Consider the following 24,181-nt stretch of genomic DNA (forward strand, 5'->3'; position numbering starts at 1 on the left):
CACACAGCAACACTGGTTCTACAGCAAAATGCACCAGGTCATCTAGTGTGTTACTGAGGTTATCAATACACAATGCAGGGTACATCTTTAACCGTTTATTTTTAAAATGAAAACTACCGCCCGTAACTTTATCACACATGCAATATTGCTACATTTAGATGTGGCTCATTCTATACTCGTTTTCAGTTACAGAGTGACTCTGTCAATGCCGTCAGTTTATATACCCAGGAGAATTAACCATCCAGTTCGTGTAATGTACAGAGCATCAGCAAAAGTCTCACAAAAGCTAAAAAGCTGGTTTAACAGAAATAACCACATTCAAAATTTGTATTCAGACCAACTATACGACACGCGATTTCGATTGTCTTCCTCCTGGTTTTAGCTTTATTAACATCGGAAGAATAACTTTTATTTGGGGAGTAAAAAAAGTTCAGCCACACCACAATGGGCTACTTAGGAGCAGTATCCCATGTTATGAAACTTGGGTAGCACACCACAGTGGCTCCATAAGAGGGTTTTGCAGTCAGTACTTTTGGGGGACCAAAACAGCTAACTTTCCCATTCTCAGGCAAGAGTTTCTGAACCTCAGTTTATTCCCCCTCCCCCGCTCTCGCGATAGCAGATGTCCCCGGACGGAATGTTGCTTGGGCTGCTGCTCCGGCTGCTTGTGGTAGTAGCTGATGTCAATGAGCTCGTTCAAGGATAGAGTGTGGAATGGAGAAGGGACCAGCTCCAAAAGCAATAACTGCGATTATTTATTTTATTAAAAATGCATATATTCGAAAATATATAAAGCAATATTCGTAATCAACCCATTTTTGTCTACCACCAAAAATATCCGAGCGTCAAGCGAAAGGAGAGGGTGGTGGATAATTACAAAAAAAAAAAAAAAAAAACAGCAAGAAGGATAGCTACGGACAGTTTTAAAAAAAAAGACTAGGAATTACGAATATATATATATATTGATCGCTTTTGTTCATATGCGAATTATCCGGTGTTGACGGTCGCCAGAGCTACGGTTTGAGACTAATAGTAACGGCTGTTTAAATGGTGCTGCTGTGGGCTCGCTGGAGAGGGAGCCTGGCAGAGTTGGTACTATTAGCAGGCCCCTGCGTTAAATAACAAATTCGGGACTGCTGCCGTCGCCTGAGGGGAACGGAAGGAAATGTGAACACAACCCCACAGTTGTTGCATGTTCGCTCTCGAAATGGATCTCAAGGTTCTTGTTGCGGCAGTGTATATGAAATGAGCGAGAGCACCAAATGGAAGGAGTGATCCTTCCTTCTTGAGTCTCCGATTGGGGGGGATATCTGTGGTAGATTAAAAAAAGAAGAGCACACCCACTCCTTCCCTGGTTATCAGTATTATTGCTAGTTTATGTATCTCCCCTCGTTTAAAGCCGTATGGTTTTGACTGAGATATGGATAAATTGACTATCATTTCAGGATGTCTATTCCTGGCTGCTGATATATTCGCCATCGCCAGCATTGCAAACCCGGACTGGGTCAACACAGGGGAATCTGCAGGTAAGGAAATCCCAGTGCTGTCCTGCAACATGTATTATTATTATTATTATTATTATTATTATTATTATTATTATTATTATTATGCAAAACACGTACTGTACTTTACAGAGGACGGATAAATCGTGTGCCTGAATTTTTCATAGAAATGACCTTTGATTCGGTTATTTAACATCACACTAAAAAGTGTCACATTTTCGACCTTTTATTTTGCATGTTAGCTTTAGTAATGTTAAGCAAATGCGGATTGCTGGTCATAGCCTACTGTAACTAAATACTACAAATTGGAAACAAATGGAGCAATACTTAGCTTCCAGTTTAGCAAACAGAGCGTATAGTTGCACAATACGAGTCAAGTGTTGCTGCAGTGAAAACAGACATCTGTTGTACAGTTATCATTCTTGATTTAGGTTTGTAATCCAATATCGCTGTATAACATTTACCAGTTGAAAAATACGAATTCATAAAAAAAATAAAAAATAACAACAACCATGATACATTTTTTTTCAATTTTTCTTTTAGTAGCAGGCGTCTTTGGTAACTCTTTCCTTCATCTTCGCACATTTAAAAATAAATAAATAAATAAATAAATAAATAGATAAATAAAAGCATTCTAGTAACATACTGTACAGATCGAAAACCTCACAGCTCAGCGAATGAGGATATGAACGCTTCCCGTTCTAAACTCAAGTGCCGGATCGTGTGAATCGCCTGTTTTAAAAATAAAGACGAATTTTACTAAATTGTGATGGGACATTCTCCCATAGATAGCGTTTAGAAATTGATTAGTAGGACTTAATTTAAGGTATGTAGACAAACGTTAGGGCTACTGCCTTCATAATAATACAACAAAAAAACAACTGAAAAATATGACAGTAGCTTCTAAAGGTCTAACCTCAAATGTTTTGGATATGAAAAAATACACATAGGCATTTAATCTGTTAATATTGAGTTGACTTTCTGATACAGGCTGTAAAAGTGCCATAAACCTAAGTGCACTAATATACTAGCACGCTGTGCCTGCTTTAGACTAAACAAGATTACAGTGATGTGTGGATTATCAGACTGCTGCACATGCATTGTAAACGTTGGCGCTTCCATTCAGCACGATTCTTCTCTGTTAATCTTTATTCCTCTAAAGAGATACTGTAGATCTAATTGCTCAAACAATAGCCAGCTGTATACAGCAATAGGGTGATCATTGAATAATGTTTTGTTTCACTCGTTCTGATTCATTTGCAACACCCCCAGACTGTCATCCCATCACCAGTTGATAACGATGCGTCATTAGTAGGTGTAATGCAGTAGATTTATTGCTTGTTATGGTTATAGAAGTACTGAAAGCAGTTAATAATACAGTTATCTTCTTTATCAATTTGCTTTGGAAATGCAGATTCAGCAGGAGGACAAAAAACCTAAATGGTAATACAAGAAACGCCATTTGAGAATTTAAAAGAGTGTGATTAGGATCAGGTGACGTTTTTACAGCCACGGGCAGTTGCTGACTTGTGCTGCTGCATCCCCACTCTGAGAACCACAGAGAGCCTGTGAGCCTGGTCTTTTCCATAAGTGTTTAAGAGGCTGTAACGCCAAGTTTCACAGAGTGTAATACATTGATAAACTGATTAAATAATTGGATCTGTTCTGTAGATGTTTACTGTTCAAAATTTCTGCTGATTCAGTCACGCAGATCTGTGTCTCTTAAAGGAACAGTTAATTTTTGTCTTCGCGGCATGGCTTATACAGCCCGCTATAGTTTTATTAAAATCCATTCCTTATAGTAGATGCGTAATGTGAAATAATTAAGACATCAGATTATCCATAGAGAGATGAGTTACTTTTACCACTAGTGCCTTGAACTACAAATGTGTTAATCATTTTAAATCTAAATAACTCTAACCACTTTAAATTAGAATAATGGACGAAAATATATATATATATACACACATTAGGCAGAAGTAATGATTTTGTAAACAAAATTGTAGTCTTCCTGTCATTTTAAAGTCAGTTGTTAGCGTTTTGGTTTCAGACACAGTGATTAGTCAGGTTTTAAACTCTGATTTAGTTTCCTGTCTCTTAGGGTTTCTGCTAGATACATACATCACTTAAATAGCTTTAAGTGCAAGGGGGAGATCATTAATTGACCAGCCCTACCCACAGTGTCTGTAATATAAAAAGGCAGTGCTTGGCACTGCAGTTCAGTGTTATGTATAAAAAGTGCTGCACAATGATTTCATAATACTTGCTGCTTAAAACACTTCAGTCTGTTTGTTTTATATCTTATTGCCAGAGAATAGCTTTTCAGATTTAATTGGCTTGGGTTTCTACTTGAAATTAATTAAAACAAAGCCCTCTCTGTTTAATGTCTGTATCTATAAATGTTTTGATGTCCAATAATGTATTTGGTAGTTGGTAGTTTCAAAGTATTGCTTTGGTTAGTGTAGGCCAAACAGCGCAGTTAATGTTGCTGTAAATCTGTCCATTTTTTATTTATTTTTTCAGTATGAAGACACAAGCTATTTACTATTTCAGATTTTATTTCTGTTTAGTTCCTTCGTGCTGAAAGAGTTCAAATCTGTCCCATTGATCGGACAGACCTTCTTTATTCCATGTGTTGAAACCTGGACCACAAGCGCTAGGCTTAATGTTCTTGGGTAACGTTGCTTTTCTTTTTTTAATTGAGCAGTCTTGCATAAAAGTTTGCATCATTTACAAAATAAACTTTGGTCTGCGTTTGATGGTTAAACCAGTTTAGCATGTGTAAGCAAAGAGTTGACTGAAACCAAGTACAGTACCTTCATTAATCTGCAGGAAATGGATCCTTTTCTGAGTGCTGTAAGAAGTGTTTTGTGTGAATCTATACCACACTCAAAATGTAGTGACTTTTTAGTCTTACCCAGGTTATTTCCCTGTTTTCTGGAGCAAGGGTTACTGTATGGTTTGAACTTGCAGTGGTGTATCGTTTATGTGTATAACCTTGGAATATAATGAATATTGTTCATGTTGAATAGTCAATGAGGGAAAGCTGGCAAAGAGATTGTGCGTTAGTGCTGAGGGGGAGCTTTCCTTTCTCCAAGCCTATCACTGTGCTTTAAATCTTTCAAAGTGCGTGTTTTCTGTTACTCAATTGGCAGGTACAGTAGGTGGGTGTTTCAAGTTGCAATTTCTGTCTGAAACGATTCCTTTCCTCCTAAAGCCCTCTCGGCAGATTCACCGGTCACTGTGGAAGAAAAATCTCTGCTCCTGCCAGTCCGAGTTTAGCGGGCAGGTTTTTGTTTGGTTTAGGCGTTTGGTTCTCTGGAAGAACACAGCCTTTGACAATGCTGTTTTGTGAGTATTGTACCTTTATTTTAAGGGTAATTGATTAAGCTATTGTAATGTTACATGTACCAACCTATCTGTACTTAAAACTGGCAGTCCTTTTTCTGTTCTTGAATCTCTTACTGCATTCTCTTAACTTTCAGTCCCGTGTGTGTGCAGTTGTCTTGCTATTCAGTGTTAAACAGAGCAAGTTCAATTCAGAAGCATCTAACCAAGGAGCCAAATTATTTTCCCATTATAAGCATGACATTTTAACCCTCAAAGCAAATACGTCATATTCCAGTTGCATACGAAAGAAGGAATTCCTCTCTTGAAGCAAATAGTCAAGTAAGTTATGCTAGTGGCTATGCTTTTATCTGATCAAAAAAGAGACCCAGAGTCTCTGTCCAGGCTTTGAAGAATAAATATTTACAGCATGTTGTACTACTTTAACAGCTGCAGCTACCGTATGCAATAACAAAACACTGAGTGCAGTCTCATTATTCAAAGGTAAAAAGCCATGTATACAGTTAAGCATTGTTACTTTTTAATGGCAGTCGAATTAGGGCATTTTCAGAGAAGTATTTCAGTGTCAAGTAAAGTGTAGGACTGAACTTCTTAAAAGGCAATGTTCCCTGTTTACAACACAAATTCCTTGTATTGAAATGCACAAGCCTTTTATATTGTCCAGACTAAGATGAGAGGCCAGTTCAGCGTTTACAGTCGATACAATAATAAAACCCTTATTAGAGCTAGATGGATATAAGATTTTATGAAGTAAAACTAATGTACATGATTTATTGCAAATATACCCAATATATATATATATATTTTTGAGAACTGAAAAAATCAACTGCAGTCCTTGAAATTCAAAATATATGTTTTTTGGTGTTTTTTTTCTTCTCCAAGGTGAAGTTTTTTTGGTGCTGTGGGCCTGGAATGAGAGGCATCTTGCATTCTAGATAACAGCGTGATTTAAACATTGAATATTTCACATTGATTTAATGGAGCTGAGAAGGCTTAAGTGATTTTTTTCCTAGAAGGTAATTTACAGTGTTTACACAATATTCCAGTACAGTACGGCTTTACAAAGCACACATGTCCACACTACTGAATTAAAGAGAACAAAACAAGATGTTTGCGAAGTGGAAAGTGTGAATGTGTTGCACTGTGTACACTACAGTTTATACAAATTCATTCTCCTGTGTACATATCTACAGATACTCTGATGGTATTGGTTTGCCCAGAGATTAGCCCTCAATCTATTTCTAAGTCTCAATTGCATATGTTGAATATAGTCACGATAAGAAACACAAAATAAATCGGCATATGCCTTTAAACAAATCTGCCACACACGTATGGATAGCAGGCTTCTCCTAACCTTTGTAATGAATGAATCTTGAAAGGTGCTTTGAACTGTTAAACTACTCAGGTAAGGTTTTTTCATTGACATTGGATCAGCTCGTGATAGCCTTGACCAGTCCTATCAGAATGAGCTGTGCTGAGACTTGCCTCACCTATCAACGGATTATGACGGTTCCAGTTTAACTGTGTTTAATTTCTATGCAGTTTCCCATCTCTAAATAGGTATTAAAGTAATGTTATAGAAAGGTAAACCTCTGCAGACTGTTGAGTCTTTGTGTTTACTGTAAGTTTGCACTAAACGGTGCTTGTTTTGAGATAAGATAAGAAGCCATAGATAATGGTCACAACCACTAAACAATGTCTAAGTCACAGGTAAGACGTCGTGGCACTTCTTATCCGAGGTAACTGATGAAACAAGGCGGCTTGTTGTTTTTTTGTTTTATTGTTGTTGCAAGCTGACTCGTAACTTTTTTTTTTTTCTTCAAAACCAACTTTTGTTCCAGCTTTCAGCCGGTAGGGTTATCAGGGGGTTAAATGATGTTTTTAGATCCTGCGTTTTCACGAATATGCAGTGGTCAGAAACCAAAAACTATTCAGCACATTAAAAACTAGCAGGACATCAAGTGAGGTGGAAAGAGATGGACAATCCTTTCTGAAAGGATTTGCAAAGCACGACCATAAGCTCTATCAGCCATAGCTATTATAGACTCGGTAGTGCTGAGTTTAGAAATACGAAAAGAAGCTCAAATGCAGTGCCAAACGTTTAAACTTTAACGCGTTCTATACTATTTAAATCTGATTGCCATCGGTAAACAAAATACAGTATAACTTGTTTTCTTTTAATTATAGACTTGCATGGTTAGGTTTTAATAAAGAAAGGGTGCTTTACTGTTAGAAAATACTAAAATCGAAATGTTTCAGTACGACTTCCGTAGTAAGTGTAGCCGTTTCTTTCACTACCGATGTGATACGATGTAAAACACACCATTGAGTCACTTTATACATACAAACAAGGAGGCTGTGTGGTCCAGTGGTTAAAGAAAAGGGCTTGTAACCAGGAGGTCCCCGGTTCAAATCCCACCTCAGCTACTGACTCATTGTGTGACCCTGTGCAAGTCACTTCACCTCCTTGTGCTCCGTCTTTCGGGTGAGATGTAGTTGTAAGAGACTCTGCAGCTGATGCATAGTTCACACACCCTAGTCTCTGTAAGTCGCCTTGGATAAAGGCGTCTGCTAAATAAATTAATAATAATAAAATAATAATAAACAAGCAGTTCAAGATAACATCTGGCAAAGCAGGAACTACATGCTCTCAAGCCTCAATATTAATATGCTAATCTTTTTGTGATTGTCTCCGTCCTGTGATGGATACATCTTCAGTTTAAAATTCTAATTCAAATAGAAGTGAAAAAAATCATAATCCTAAATGGCTTTTTCATAGTAACTGATGGGCTACATATTTTGGATTAAGCGGGATAAATTAATTTGGGTGGAGGGGAGGGATTCAATTTTCATGATCTGTTTTGAAGTTACATTTTTTTTAAACTAATTTACAATTGTCTATGCATGACTGGTCTTCAGTGGGGGAGGTTAGACTCTGCATGGGCAGCACATCTGGGTTCTACCAGCTAGGATTTTGGGACCACTGCTTCTCAGGCAAGCACAAGGTCAGTAAGTCCTATCTCTTCTTGATCATAGTCCGCTTTATTTTTTTAAATTTTGTTTATGAAATCTTAGAAAATGCCATGACACCACTGGATAAGGAGTCAATACAGGGGGCATTGAGCCAAGAAAGTTTGGGACTCCTGCTTTGCTGTAGCTCAGTACAGTGTCTTCTGAGATCAAATGAATCATAACTATAAAAAGCTCTCTGATACTCGGGGCTCTGAAGTACTGAAAGGATATCAGTTTACAGATTAGCCCTGCAAAGTTAAACATGGTTTGCAGATGGAGGGGACGAAAGCACAAGAGGAAAGGTTAAGTACAGAACAGCTGTCCATATTTCAACATGTCTGTGTAACTGTATGAAAAACTACACTGCTGACAGCGAGCCAAAGAAAAATCAAAACCCAGTCTACTGAGGCTTCTTTATCCCCACAGTAGTCATGTAATAAATTCTCACACAAGCTTACTTTTACATTGTCTGTTTATTGTAATACACTCACGTGTTGTGTTTTTAATGATAGCTTGACTTCTTTTGCTGAAGGCCCAGTTAGTCCAGATTTAGCATGATGTAGCACCTAAATGTAGTCTGCTATTCGACTGGTGGTCTAAAAGTCCAGTATGTGAAAAATGAGTTGGCTGTGCATCTGTGGAACGTTTAAATGAGTCCAGCACTCTGTTTTTGTAATCTGAACTTTCACTTGATGCCTGCTTTTGTTTGTTGGAGAAAGCGATGCTCATGGGAGTTATTAGGTAAGAATGTTTAATTGACATTTCCTAATTGTCAGGTAACCAGGGAGCTAATTGGGAACAAGCAGCAGCTGCCGTGGAGCACTTTAATTCTGCAAGGAAACCATCTTTGTATAAACTGCTCACTTGAGATTAAGTGTGAGAATTGCTCTGTATGTTTCTGTGTCTTGTGATTATGACTGTAGATTTGTATTTTTTTTTTGCTGTACTGTAGAAAAACGGATTATGCTGAGCACTTGTTTTCTAATGTAGCTGATGGATTGGGCCAGTGTTCTGTTGGTTTCCTTTTGGGAAAACACATCCAGGTGTTTCAGATCAGAAAAGGTTTTTGCCATTTCAAAGTGGAACTACTGTACAGTATTTAATCATGTTGGGAATGTACTGTGTGCTTTGTTTACACTAGGTATCTTGAAGCCCTGTGACGTCATGGTTTTAATAGACAATGATCATGAACAGACAATTTGCAGTGGAAAGTGCAGAAAATATTGCATTATTATTATTTATTTCTTAGCAGACGCCCTTATCCAGGGCGACTTACAATTGTTATAAGATATCACATTATACACATTATACATTATTTCACATTATTCTTTACATACAATTACCCATTTATACAGTTGGGTTTTTACTGGAGCAATTTAGGTAAAGTACCTTGCTCAAGGGTACAGCAGCAGTGTCCCCCACCTGGGATTGAACCCACAACCCTCCGGTCAAGAGTCCGAGCCCTAACCATTACTCCACACTGCTGCCCCAGTAGCGGTAGTTGCATTTAAACTAGTGCTTGTATAAACAGCAGTTGATCTGTGTGGATTTGTTTTAAATTACGCCATCCTTAATCACTTAATTTGCATCACGGTTCTTCTGTTTAGACCCAAGAGTTACAGTACCAATCTGGAAATTCAATTACAGAAAATGTATACTCAAGCGCAGTACTGTAGCTACGTAATATCTTCCCTGCCCCCACCCTTCCGCTAGCTGGTATACAGTAGGTGCCAGTAGTAAATTATGTTCTTGTTCCTAAGAACTTGTTTTTAAAGTAATTTGGCTTTAACAGTTGCTAAGAAATGGGGCAAAGTGAAGAACTGTCCTTGTAACAGTGCAGCGCCTGCCAGTATCACTTCTTTGTTCTCCAGCAAATGATTTAAGTAAATCAGGCATGCTGATTTGCTTGTGCTTTTAGTGAGTGTTCCCAAAGCGTTTATCTTGTTGCGCAGTTTGTGAGGTCAGCCTAGCACACAGCTCCTCACAAGGCTTTGCAAAGTTCATGAGAGTGTGCCTGCTTGTCGTAACATCGGTATTCTGTTGTTGAACTTGTGAGCAGCAGGGGACTGACTGGTGTTGGGAAATACAGACATTAGCCTCTGTTAAACCCTGAAAACTTTGAGAGTCTAAAATGCTTTGGCTATTGTACACTCTTCTCCATCACATAGCAATTAGTTGTACAGCTGGTAAATAGCCTTGGGTGTAAACAATGTGATCTCTTTATTCATGGCATTGGGCACACAGCTGATAAAAGGTTACACACACACACACACACACACACACACACAAATTGCCTCCTGTTTATTTGGGGTAAAGACTAGGCCTACATTTTAAAAATAGAATTCACTATGGGTTCTGTAATTTGTAATCTAAATACTAACCTGCAGTACAGTATTTGTTGGCCCAGTGCTCCTTGCCATGCATTTTAAATCTTATTATTATAAAAAAATAAAAATAAAAGATTGAAGCATGAGTTTAACAGATGATGTCATTTATGTTTTAAAATGACCTCTTTTTCCGCTACACCTCCGATTGACGATGGGCTAGCAGCGCTGGCATGGTATGGCACCAGAAAAGCCTGGTACTGTTTCCACTGCAGAGCTTCATGACCGACATGAGTTACTACTATGGTATGTCAAGAACACACAGCACTGTTCGACGTAATGCATCAATATGGAAAGTTGACGACTGAATGGGACCTGACCAAAGGTCCATTCATTAAACTACATGGCAGGATACAGTACTAACAAAATATTTTGGAAGTCCAAGGGATGTTTATTCAGGACCAGGGTGTATAGTTTGTAGTAATGTTAGCTTTTTTCTTTCGACAGACTCCTCAGTGCTTACTGTGGGTACTTTTATTGCAATAGTGTCATAAACGGTCATGTTTCAGATTATTATTCTTTGCCACCTCTTATCAAACAACAGTTTTATGTTGTCTTTTATCAATGTTTTCTGTTATTTTCACATAGACCACAACTTTGGTCTGATATAGCCTTGTAAAAAGGTCGGTTAAAATATACTGCACCCTTGAGAGGAAATGCGATAAAGGATTTCCCTTTAACAGCCCAAGGCATTCTATTGTAGGGAACATGCTGTTTGAGAAGTGCCAAATGAACGCTCTCAGGCTGATAGCATTACAGCAACGCTTGCTTCCTTCTGAGGCCTGTTTGCAACAGCCTGAGTTACAGAGCTAGTGTTTAATTGCATGTTTACCTACTCCAGATGCAGGTGGTAAGAAGCTGAAATGATACAATTATTGTAATGCCTTCATTTCTCACATGTATCATTTTACAGCAGTCAGTCGTTTTTGAAAAGATCTACTGTACAATCGGTACACCGATGCTTTACACACAGAATCGCTTCTTGAAGGCTGCAAGCAGTAACAAGTGGCAATGATTTCCACTTTTAAATTTTATTTTCAGATTAACCCTTAAGGTACAAGGGGCATGTTTGTCCCACAAATAAAAATGATGCTAACTTCTTAGTTTTTGCAATGAGGTGCACAAAACAGGGTTTCAAATTTAGACAGGTTGGATCTGGTCCTCCCAAAAGGTCAGTTTTCTCGTATTTTAAGAAGAGACTGCACCTTGTGCACATTAAGGGGTTAAAACACTGCACAGTAAGCGTATATCTGGAGACAATCATTCCAAATACTAATAATCCTCCCACGAGTTCAGGTCATTATTATGTATTGGGGATGACTGCCATTGTATTACGTTTCCCCAGATTTTTTTTATTTGACCTCCAAAAAAACATTCTTGTTTCTGTTAAACTAAGTGTAAGCACTGGACAGGCTGGTGGTCTGTTTCTGGAAGTCAGGCTGGTGTCCTCCATGTTAATGTGAAGAGGTGCCCCTGAAACGCAGGAGGTGAACTGGGATCAGTACATCACATTGTTTAAAGGATTGCCTTGCCTTTGTATCAAGGAGGATGTTTGGCAGGTGTTCTTTTTGAGAGCTTGCTCTTTTCTTTCAAAGATTGTTTGTTTGGACTTCCTCCAGGATTCTCTGAATTTAATTTATTTAAGACTTTATTATTATTATTTTTTCACCTCCATCAAACCTGTGTGATGAACTACAAAAGATAGGTTGGTACAGGCTCTCTTGTTTACAAGGAAAAGGAACGAACCTGTCCAGCAAGATAAGCAGTGTCGGCAAGACCAGAACATCAAGGGAAGACTGAAACTAATAGCAATAATTCCACTGGGTAGTTGAAAAGCACTCGCAAACACAACGTCACAGAATTCCCAGTTGTGCTAACAATGTAAAACAAAATTGTTTTCTACAAATGTGGTGTTTTAGTTCCTAACAAACTTAATGGGTAAGGGCGTCTGCTAAGAAATAAATAATAATGTTGTTATTGTTGTGGAAAAAGTGAGTCATGGTATTAAACTTGGGGTTAAATGGGTTAAACTTTGTTCTCTTACTTCACTGAGCACTCTTTCCTCAGCTGCACCTTGTCCACATACTCCCCATGCTGGATAATTTACATTTTACACACATACACTTGTCTGATTGTTTGTATGAAGCCTGGCTTAAGGAATGGTGGGTGAGCAGCTTCCTGTACGGAAGATCTGGGTCACAGCAGTAGGTTTGTTATTTCTTTTCATTTAAAACATTTTCATAAATGACCATGAACCACAAGTTAATACTGGTTCCCTTTAAAATAATGTGCCTCCTGTTAAAGTAATTTATGGACATATTTGTGGTACAGGAGTAGGATATTGGGCTGTACCCAATCTATTTATTCTGCAAGTTAAGGATTTATAAAAAAACCAAAAAGTCTTGCTAGAAATGTAGCTCCATTTTTTTTTTAAATATTAGCTATTGCTGTTATAGATTGAGCTGTACCATTTTTAACCTAAATGTTTGTTTTTTACATTAAATTATACCCAACATTTGTAATTTTCTACTTTTATTTATGTCTATTTAAAATGTGAGTTTTTTCTGGTTCCACTGCAAGTCAAATGTGATACAGTAATACTCCCAACATTACGGCATCGACAAATAGGGTTGAGCGAGACAATAACAAACAGCCACGCCTGGGGGAAGGTTTCACTTCCACAAGGAACATTTCTGTTTATTCTGTTTAGCCAGAATTTTGTTGATTGAGACACAGCATGAGCCAGATTGCAGCAGGGATGTAGAAACATTTACTCTAATCAACATTTGGACCGACGACGGTTCAATCCAGAGATGCTTGGATGGAAGCGTCTGTAACAAGCTGCTTCCGGGGCATTGATATGCGTATTGTGTACTTTCATCTGTCACCCAGGTCAACCCCATGCGACTGTCCTTGGTAGAGGAATTATTAGGTACTATTACTGTACTAATAACTGTTATTTGCTCATTCAGCATGCAGCCCATTGTATTTACATATGATACATAGTGAAAACTAGTTAAAGGTTACATGTAAGCATGTGAGGTTAATCTTTTGGAACAGGGATGAACAAATCTGCCCACCAGCAGCAAATAGAACCTTAGACATAGTCAGAACATTGAATATGTCCAGAGGCCACCATTATTTATATTGTAATAGTAAATATGCTTTTACAGTATTTTCTTTGTTTCATATCAGGGATGGAACAAAAGCTACCATTGAATAGCAGTTTGATCCATTTTTACATGGTGCAAAGCAATGGAAGTATGTTTAATTACTTTTGTTTTTGGAATAAAGATGATGAACTGATTCCTAGAATAGTACTGCGTGGGTAAAACGTGAACCGAAGAGAAGTGATAAATCTGGCAGTTATGATAAACAGTATTATATATAAATTAAAAAAAAACACATTATGATATCTCTAAAAAGAGAAATGTGTCCTAGATTCATTGTCAGGAAAGAAACGCACACAGGCCGTTTTTGTAATCTCATGCCAATCAATTAAAAAAAACAAAAAAAAACAAAGAGGACTGTGTACAGAGAGGGGAGGGGAATAAACCTGGGTCTGGAATTTATTATTATATATATATATATTTTTTTAAATCCCTCATGTTATCTGGATCTGTCAAATTTGCAGTGATGGAATCCTTCCTGGGACAGTATCTTAAAACATACAGAAATTGAAACTGACAAGAAACTTAAGTAGACACAAGCTTTGGCAGGTGCCTTCATCAGTGTATAGTGAATAGTGTAATAGCCTATAGTCTAAACTTTTGTCACAGAAATCAAAGAATAGTTTTGCATAGAACCAGTACTGAGAATGAAAGCCAGTCTGACCAGGTTTCTGACCCTCACTATATAATAAGCAAGGTGGTTGAGTTTATCTTTTAGAAGTTCCTAGTCATCTATCAATGTAAATTCACCCAGGTTGATTGTAGGTGTTGGATTACGTCAATTGGAAGGGAGCACTCCTGATGGGATTCGAAAGCCGTTTGTTAATCCCACCTGGGATTCAGTGTGAATCATGAAGTATTAATCACTGGATCCGTAAGGACCAAATATAGTAGTTAATACCACATGTTGTGTTGTAGCTGCTTATGCTAATTACGTGTTACGTACGAGCCAAATGTTACCTTAATCCATATCCATGTGTTACCTTTTTTACAATCAATAACAAATGTAAGAAAGCTTAAAAAGACTAGATTCTGTGCTTTTAAATGAGTCGCCCCCCCCCCCCCCCCAGCAGGGGAGAATAGTGTGCTAACAAGGGACAAACTTTGATTGGCCGACGGGTCTTTTCTCGTTTCCAAACTTTTCTATGCTCTTAAGAATAGAAAATAACCTTTTTTGTTTTTTGTATTGGATAAATTGTGCGTTTGCCTGTTTTTATTTTTTGTGTAAAGTTACTAAACTCAGGGGCTCCCGAGTGGCACATCCAGTAAAGGCACTCTGCCCAGAGGGCAGGATGCGCCCTATAGTTCGATTCCAGGCTATGCCACTGCCGACCGTGGCCGGGAGTTCCCAGGGGGTGGCACACAATTGGCCAAGAGCTGCCGGGGGGGTGGGGGTGGGGGTGGGGAGGGTTTAGGACAGCTGGGGAGTCCTTGGCTCACTGCGCACCAGTGACCCCTGTGGCTGGCCGGGCGCCTGCAGGCCTGCCTGTGTGTAATTCAGAACTGCGTGGTCCTTCTCCGCTGTAGTTCTGTAATGGCTTCACAGTGAGCTTGCAGTGCGAAAAAAAGCGGACGGCTGACGGCACACGTTTCGGAGGACGCGTCTCTCCCGTGTTAGTGCGGGGGTTGCAGCAGTGAGCCGGGTTGAATAATTGGGCATTAGTTGTAACACCTACCAGGGTGTGGATGTGAGCTGGGAAATAATTCTACAAACAATACAATCACGCTTACTTATTCTTTTGTGATTCCAGGTGCACTCACGGTGGGTCTCGTTCGTCAGTGTCAGACCCTCCACGGACGCGACCGGACGTGTATCCCGCCCCGGCTTCCCCCAGAATGGGTCACAACACTTTTTTTTATCATCATGGGGATCATATCATTGACTGTCACATGTGGCTTGCTCGTGGCTTCACATTGGCGAAGGGAAGCCACAAAGTATGCACGTTGGATAGCATTCACTGGAAGTAAGTCTTATTGGTTCACATAATAACTGATGCTAGACTGACTTTTCACAGATCATGTGTTTCTTGACCCTCTGCTATGTAGAAGAATGTTTAGTGGGATATAAAAAGAATTAACATTAATTAAAGGGCAAATGTGCTGTATGCAGTTGATGCTGTGGTGTGGTAATATCAACTGGGTTAACCCTTTCGATACAGTCAACATTCTACCTGTTTGAGGTCTGACTGACATAACTGTCATCACCTACCTAAAAACTGTAACAGTATCCGTGGTAGCCGAAAACTCTCGGGAAGCAGGATCAGAAAGAATTTTATAAATACTGTGTCTGGTTTTCATTTTTCACCAAATTGTTTGACCCAAGATACTGAAATGCTGGATCTCTATTGGCCTGGGGCTTTAGTGAAATGCATTTTGATTAGAGAGTCATCCCTGAAGTTTATCCTATGAATATTTCACTACAGTTAATATTTTGTTTATTTATTTTTGGGTTTATAAACATTTTTGATGATTTTGTTTGATTTCTTGTGATCTCCGAAACTCCAGACAAAAAACAAAAACTCACTCATCTAGCTTTCTGTCTGTCTAACTTTACTTTCATTTTGAAAGTATATAAAACCATCCCTGACTGGTTGTTGGGGCCTTTGGAGATATCATTCATTTGGTAAGCAACCAGTTGTTGTTTAAAAAGGCTTAACTTCAGCATTACACCATTGCTCATATATGAACGATTTCTAGAGGCGCCACAACGAAAGGGTTAATGTAATTTGATTTTGCGTGAAGAAGGCAATATTGACTATTATTTGTGACAAGTGTTCCTTTTTAGAAATGTTTCGCTTTGGTTCTGCTCGCATTTACGATTAATTGAAACATGGTCTTTGGCCTTTTCATAAAAAAAAAAAAATCTGCTGTAGCACCCTTCAGAGTTTTTCCCTTATTTTCCATTGAGGGTTATCAATACCAACACTTCAGATTTACACAAATAGATTCCGTATACATATCCCTGTAGGGGAATATTACTGCTGGATTACATTATTTATTTATTTTGAAACAGGGGAACTTCTGTAGTACTGTACATCATCTTATTTTTAGTCGCTCTAACTAAAGTTCAACTGCTGCAATACATAATCCAAATCAGCCGAATTGTCTACAGGCAGGTAACATAAACGTTAATCAAGTCTTGACCTTTCCTGGTAAATTGATCCTCTCATAGTAGCCTGCACTGGTGCCCTACAAGGGTTTCCCATAATGGAGACTATTATACAATCAATCTTCTGTATTGAATAACTGTAGCTATGTGAGGCTGGATATGAATTTCCAAAGACAAAACACACAAATAAAATAAATAAATATGCTGATAGCAACCCAATACCCAGTTTAGGATTGCATTGTGCATGACTATTTTTCTTATTACCAAGAAAAATCAGATAATGAGCACAAAACCACTACTGCTTTTTTTTATGCCCATAAACATAGTGGGCAATAACAGTCTGGGGCAATAAGATGAAAGTAGTGGTATCTGTAGAAAACCACACACTACACCTCCAGATGAAAAGTTAGTTACAGTGTCCTAGCAATGTGATAAAATAGTTGATACGAGTAACAGATACCATGAGTCACCTCATTTTCATTTTTTTTTTCTTCTTGTGGGGGTGAGTGGTGCAATCATAAAGTAGGTCATACATTGTTTTAATTTTTGTTCATTTTGAGGATGTATGCACTATTCAGTACATCTTGTACGTTGTAAGCTTAAAGGTAACATAACATGCACCATGTAGTAAGTGTCTAGTTAACAATAAACTCTTAGATATAGGCTTAGGCTGTATATCATATCAAAACTAAAGCTTGTAGATTTCAAAAATACATTCAGGATAACACTTTCTAAATGTCATGTCATTTCAAACAACCTTATCATACATATATAAATATAGAACTACGCTTATTTTTGAGTAGCAGTTTCTAATAAGAGGTATTTTTCTGTATGAAATTGCAGTGAATTTGCTGCTTTTTAAACAGGGATTGGGAAGAGGTTGCTTGGCTAGCGGCCATGGTATATGAAAGGGGGCTCTGTGCCACGATGATAAGACCTCACTGTCCACAGGAGTGATACCCAGGCTACTGAACAGGTTCCTTATGCCTGTTCCAGGTGCCATTAGGCCACAGAACTGTAGCTCAGCGTGCTGCAACAGATGGCTTCTCAGCAGGACCAGACCATAATATTCGTTGCTGTCTGGATAGCTTGGTGGGCTAGCCAGACCACTTAAATCCAGCGGGCTTGAGGAGCACAATGGAGGATCACCTGGTGGGCTATTAAAATACAAAAGCCTTTGTGGCAGCACCTAGTGTGTATGGTGCAGGAGAAGGGCCGCTGGTCCAAATTTTGATGTACAGCCAAAGATCTGTGAATCTCTTCAAAATACAAGCTTCAGTGCTGTGTTCTTCATGGCCCAGACATATACAACAGCCACTACTTTTTGTATTTGTAGAAATTGGGCCCTTTTAGAATAAGTAAATATGTCTGACCTAGATAGTGCTGTGATGTAGTTTTCATGTAGGAAGTCCCCAAGCTGTTTTCTAGGCCATATCTGTGTACCATCCTACAGCAGGATGGACTGCAGAAGCTGCTGCTGCTGCTGCTGGTTGTAAAACAAAGGTTCAGTTGTTGTCCAGACAACAGTTTTACTACAGGTACTTTTTAAAGTACCAAAACACTTCAGGTTTGATCCAAACTTGGCTCATATTTGAAAGTAAACAGACTTGTTTCACAAAAATAAAATTAAAGTAAACTTTCAGTTTATTTGTCACTGGTTTGTCATGCAAGTACGCAGTTGCTGGGATGAATTTAGACACAGAGTCATTTAAAATTCCTGATACAGCGAAGTTATATTCCACACCTGTAAAAGGTTTGTCATCACGCTGGGTCGGAGACTGCCACAACATTCTTAATTAACAGGGTCTGCTTGTGTTACACACCATGCTAGTCTGACAGCTGACTGTGCTGAGCCAATTAACTTACTGGCATGTCTGGAAATATGTAGAGCCACCTGTTTTCCTGTCAAGTATTTGTAGCTATCTTGCTTGTTTTAAAAGACCTTGATAAAGTGATGAAACCCAAATTGTCAGATTTATTTAGACACCTGCCCGGGGACAGGTGCTTTAAGATCAAAGTTGGCGTAAAAAATAATAATTGGGATTTCACATTTAAAATAAGATATAAATGTTCTCAAGATTCCAGTTTAACAGATACTAGACTGTAGGCATTAGCCATGGTTTTTTTGCGGGTGTGCCGCCAAGCCATATTATTGCTTTGTTGTCTTTAATTTGGTAGGAGACTTGATACCCATTCTTTCAGTGCATACCATTTGTTTCCTTTTAATAGAAACACTTAAGCAACCAAAAAACAGATACTGTTTTGGATGGATGACTGTAATATCATTTGAGTACCGTATTTGGATAGCTGCCAAACAAGATATAGATAGATATATCAAAATATACAGCCGGAATACTATCCCTTCTGCTGATATTTTATATTTAAAAAGCCTTACAAGTCTTACAATTGCAGTTTGGAATCTCCTTTAAACACTCTCAGTGGGTTTCAAATGGCTTCATCTTATAGGTCAATGTGTGTTGGTAACATATGCAGTACTTTTATTTTTGATCGACACATTTAAGTTGAGATAGCAATAGAACAGTTTGCTGAATCTACACTTGTGATTGTTTGTGCTGCAGTTAAATGATTTTGCACTTGAGTATATTCACTTATCCCGCATTTATTGTACTGGCTGATTTAGAAATGCCCTACACCAAAGTCTCTAGTAGCTCCCATTGAGAAAGGCTGAGCCTGAATAATTAACGCTCATTGGTTTTTAAAGACCTGAACTGCGATTCTGTCTCCTGGTTTCATCTTACTTTTACAGCTGGGTGAGGTGGAAGATGAACGGATTACCTACCAGGCATGATGCTGCTTCTAAGTGTCAGAGCTGGGATTTGAAAATCTCCTAGTCTGTCAGCTCTTATCATCAAGGCTGCACACCCACTGACTTCTAGACTCTGTAAAGTAGAATGATAGGCATGCCAGTTTCACCTCTGCCAGTCCTGCGGTCACCATGTCCAAACCACAGGATTTGCTGTGTCTGCTCAGCTGGTCTAACCCATGGCAGATCTACATGAACAGGTTGATGTTTGATTTTTGTAGAATTGGATCACCAGATTTAATGGTAAATGGCGGCTGTATTTGCATATGCCCCTGTTTTAGGTCAATTGATCAGTCTCATTTCAGCGCCACCCTTTTGCTCTTTTGAATTTTTGTGGAGGGCAGCCTCTTGTCGAGTCTCACGTGTGTTATTGTGTTTGCATCTATGGTAGTTGCACTTGAGAGAAAAAAGAAAAAGCTTTCATACACTGAGCTGTTACATCAAGCCCTAACCCTACAAGCCTTATTCATGCTGTCCCAGTCGTGGTTCTGTTTTACTGCTGCTTGTTGGGTAGTTGTTTTTATCACAGAAGGGTTGACCGCTCTTGCTGTAAGCAAAGATGCATTTAGCTCGGTGACTAGCAAAACCAATTACAGTGTGCCCTCGTTATGAGACAGTCTGTTATTAGGCTGTCTCTGATATAAGGCTACTGCTACTTGGGTTCCAATTTAGTCTTATTAGGCAACACATAAAGGCAGCAGTGTGGAGTAGTGGTTAGGGCTCTGGACTCTTGACTGGAGGGTTGTGGGTTCAATCCCAGGTGGGGACACTGCTGCTGTACCCTTGAGCAAGGTACTTTACCTAGATTGCTCCAGTAAAAACCCAACTGTATAAATGGGTAATTGTATGTAAAAATAATGTGATAACTTGTAACAATTGTAAGTCGCCCTGGGTAAGGGCGTCTGCTAAGAAATAAATAATAATACTAATAATTATAACAGGAACCTTGGTATAATGCACACAGCATTGTAGCAGGAATATGCTACATAGAAAATGTTTGTGTTTTTAATAAATAAAAGAAATGCTGTTCTACTTGCACAAGCCAGAGCTGGGAAACAACATGCATATTAAACATTATGATTACTGTAAAGCCATATATATTTGCGACCAAAATATTTGGCCAATCATACCCATAAAACCTATTTTACGCAAACAACACACAATAAAAGGCTTGCAAATATTTATGGCTTTACAGTATTTTCTGTACCTTCACATTTTAGGTTGTTCTATTATTTATGAACTACAGCATATAACATGAAGTGATTGGGAAGACTGTGATTTAAATTGACTCCCTGTAAAAACTCTTGCAGCAAGTTGCACCTTTTATTCTGTGGAGTCTCTGTTTTTGACACAGATAAGGAGGCTGAACTTGAATAGTTAACCATGCAGATACCCAAGCTCCATTTGTGACAATCGCTGCTCGTACAGAGAATAATGAGCTTAAAAATGTCTCTTGTTTTTGTTTCCTCTCCACAGTGATCCTCTTCTGCTTGGCAGCCCTTATATTTCCAATAGGATTTTACATCAATGAAGTGGGAGGACAGCCATATAAGTTACCAAACAACACTGTAGTTGGGTCTTCATATGTACTGTTTGTCTTGTCCATATTCTTCACAATAGTGGGGCTACTGTTTGCTGGTAAAGTCTGCTTGCCTGGCTGACTCGCAATCCTGCTTCCTCTTCGTAAACTTGACATCAAAACAAAGTGCATCCTGCAGTTGGGTACAGTACTTGAAGAAAAAAAAGGGACTAATAATAATAAGCTATCTGCGCAAGGGAATTAAAAAAAAAAAAATAATAATTAAAACTTTTTCTCACTGTGCACTTTGGATGGAGAATTGAAGAGCCTTTTCCACAAACTAAACACAGGGCAGCATCATCCTGGACCTACTGATGCAGTTGCATCTGCACTGTGACACAAAACTGTTTGGAAAGACTGAAGAAAAGAACATCACCCTTTACTGTACCTGTTGCCCTTTTATCATGACGATGATGATTTATTATTATTGTTATATTTTTTATTTGTATTTTGTTCCTTTTATGAGCAGTGGACTTTCAAAAGTATTTAAAAAAAAAAAAAAAAAAAAAAAACTAAGCAAGAGGCTTGCAGGGCAAGTCGGAGTGGGGCTGGCCTCGTTCTTGAGAAGGTTAGCATGCTGTGAAAAAAACCATTTCCCAAATAGTGAAGTTTATTTCCTTTTAAAAAAAATGCACCAAATGGAGAACTCATTATGTAGTATATACATACAATACTAGAAATATTCTGGTTGCTTTGCTAGGGAAATCACTGTGGCGTGTACAAACAAAACAGGCCTCTTGTAGAAAAAACATTATTCTGAAGACGTCTTCAGTTACCTCATTCTTTCTAGTAGCCCCCTAACTAACAACATGTACCCCACAAGCTGGTACCCTTTCTCTGTGCAATTTTAGGTAAAAGAAAAATGTCCACTGTACGGTAACTTATTTGTGTATTAAGGGATGAAGAGAGATTATGTCATTTTATGTTCACTCCAGAAATATGAAGCTTAACCCCTTCAGTGTCACTGCATGTAGCAGCTGTGTCCTTGAAAGGTGCTTCCTAGTGCCACGTATGCCCACTTCAAAAATGTCTATTTTAAAGAAAGTCATGAACCCACTAACCTTTAACTGGGAGGTTATTATAAATGGCTCTGTTTCCACTGTTGTCATTCTAATATATTCTAAACCTTATGGAACAAAACGATGTGATCATTCATTTCCAGGAATGGACCGCTGTCCGTCCCAACCAACCACTGGAGTAGTCATACGGTTGTCTGTGATACAAAACATGCAGATGTGTGTTTTGTTGTGTGTTTTCCAATTTTGAATATAATATTTTGAGCATGATTTTCTTCGTTACAGAGTAGCAACGGCAACAGACAACACACCACACTGTCTAAAGTCTACCCCTAGTCATTTACTTTCTCTAAAAGCTGTGATCTAAGTTATATAGCACCCTCAATAATAATTGATGTAGCCAGCAGGTTAATATAGAACAGGTACCATAGCCTAAATCCCATCTGACCTCGCTCTGTACCTGAAGAAGAAACAGGGCTGTGTCTGTCTTTCTTTCTTGCTGCTGTAACGCACTGTTTATGTAGGTGGCTCAGCTAGGCTGCGTACAACTTGGCAAACGTGTGCAAGCCTTCATTGTGGTTATCGTTGGCATAGATCACCTCAATTCGGGAAAGCGTTTCCTAACAGTGCCAGAAGCTGCCATTTAGTAATGACGTTTTAATATATATTTTCAGTTTATAATGGCTTTATTACTGGATTATAACCAATAAGCAACTGCTGTACAGGCTTCTAACTTGATAAATTCTGCTGTCGAATGTGTAAGCATGCCCTATGTGTAGATGAATAGTACAGCAGCACCTTTCGAAAAGTGAGACAACAAGTATGATATGCATCTGCAATTGAAAAAAAATGTAGGTTCTCAAAACAATTTGTCACAGCTGGGGTTCTTTTTTTTTTGATGCATGAAGTGGAATCATTCGTTTTTATTTGATCTTAATACCTGAAATATTGAAGGATACTATTCTTGGTTTCATATAGAGTTTTGGGAACAGTATACAGAATCTTCTTTATGCTCATCCAATATGTCCAGGCTGTTTACAAATTACACTTATTTATTACAAGGTGGCTTTTGGTTCAGTGGTCAAAAAAAGTGTAGAAGGGGCAGCGTAGTAAAACAACACACCAGTTTCTGCAATCTGGAAATGCTGATGGAATGAGAGATCATGCAGTTTGTCATACGCATAATTTGTGTCATACCTGGTGTTTTGGGTAATGGAATTTTCAATTTTAAACTTAGTTTCTTAAGAATTCTCATTTTTTATCTGTAGTATTAATCTACAAGACTGTGGAAAGACTTCAATGATTAACCTTTTGAGCTCCGTTTTAATAAGAATTGCTGTTTCTAAAATACTGATATTTTGGATGCTTAAATTAGTTATTTTAAAGATGATATCATAACACTGTAGAGACATTAACAAGATCTTAAGAAGTGGCACGCCAGCTTTTCCAAAGTGAACGGATCCCAAGTCGTTTCAGGATCTGATAGACCAAATATTGTTACTGAGCCACCTTTTGAATTACTACAAGTAGAAATGCCTCTTGCGTTTTATACAGCATATGTCTCTTTAAATCTTGAAATATTTTGCTATTTATAGTTTCTATACGCAAATGATGTATATGATTAAATTGCTTCAAAACTAGATGTTTTGTTTTAAATACTCAATCCTTGGATCAAATTTTATGTTACACAATCCTGGAAGTATTAAACTCCTAACTTGTAAATTCAAGAACAAATGCCAAACGTTTAAGACCGTCTGCTACCAATTTTGTGGCTAGTTGTTGCCCTTTGTACCTAAGAAACCGACTGCAGCAGTTTCATTATGAAACATCATCATGCTTGAACATTCATTTAACACTTTGGACAGGACGTAGAAATGTCTGGAGTTTACCAGCAGACACACTCAAACCGGCAATTAAGTATGTCCAGAGAGTTTTGGGAATCGCGTGACATTGTGTCTTTTAGCGTGTATATAACTATGTGTTGTATGGTGCAATAACGTCTTTTACTTTAATTGGTGTTTCCCTTACATAACAAAGTGTGTAACTACAAAATAAGCAAAACATTTACTCGTAATCCAGTTTTGAAAAAATAATTAAAATCCGTCTGCATTAAAATAAACAAACAAACAGAAAAAAGATGTGTGTTGTCAACATTTCTACAGTTTGCACATGCAGATTAACACTACAGACTGCCTTGCTCCAGTTAGCTTTACACAAATGTGGTGATCCTTATTCTT

The 24,181-nt window shown here is 38.3% G+C and overlaps 1 protein-coding gene across 1 annotated transcript; it reads left to right on the forward strand.

The window, feature by feature from the left end:
* Window positions 1-535: 535 nt before the first annotated feature.
* LOC117431495 (uncharacterized protein C16orf52 homolog B-like) lies at window positions 536-21,223 on the forward strand. The gene is made up of 3 exons (XM_034052450.3): window positions 536-1,526; window positions 15,168-15,380; window positions 20,826-21,223. Exons 1-3 carry the CDS (start codon window positions 1,421-1,423, stop codon window positions 21,008-21,010), a joined length of 504 nt encoding a protein of 167 aa, XP_033908341.1. The 5' UTR covers window positions 536-1,420; the 3' UTR covers window positions 21,011-21,223.
* The last annotated feature ends 2,958 nt before the right edge of the window (window positions 21,224-24,181 follow it).

Source organism: Acipenser ruthenus, chromosome 22, assembly GCF_902713425.1.
Source record: "Acipenser ruthenus chromosome 22, fAciRut3.2 maternal haplotype, whole genome shotgun sequence".
NCBI lineage: Eukaryota > Metazoa > Chordata > Actinopteri > Acipenseriformes > Acipenseridae > Acipenser > Acipenser ruthenus.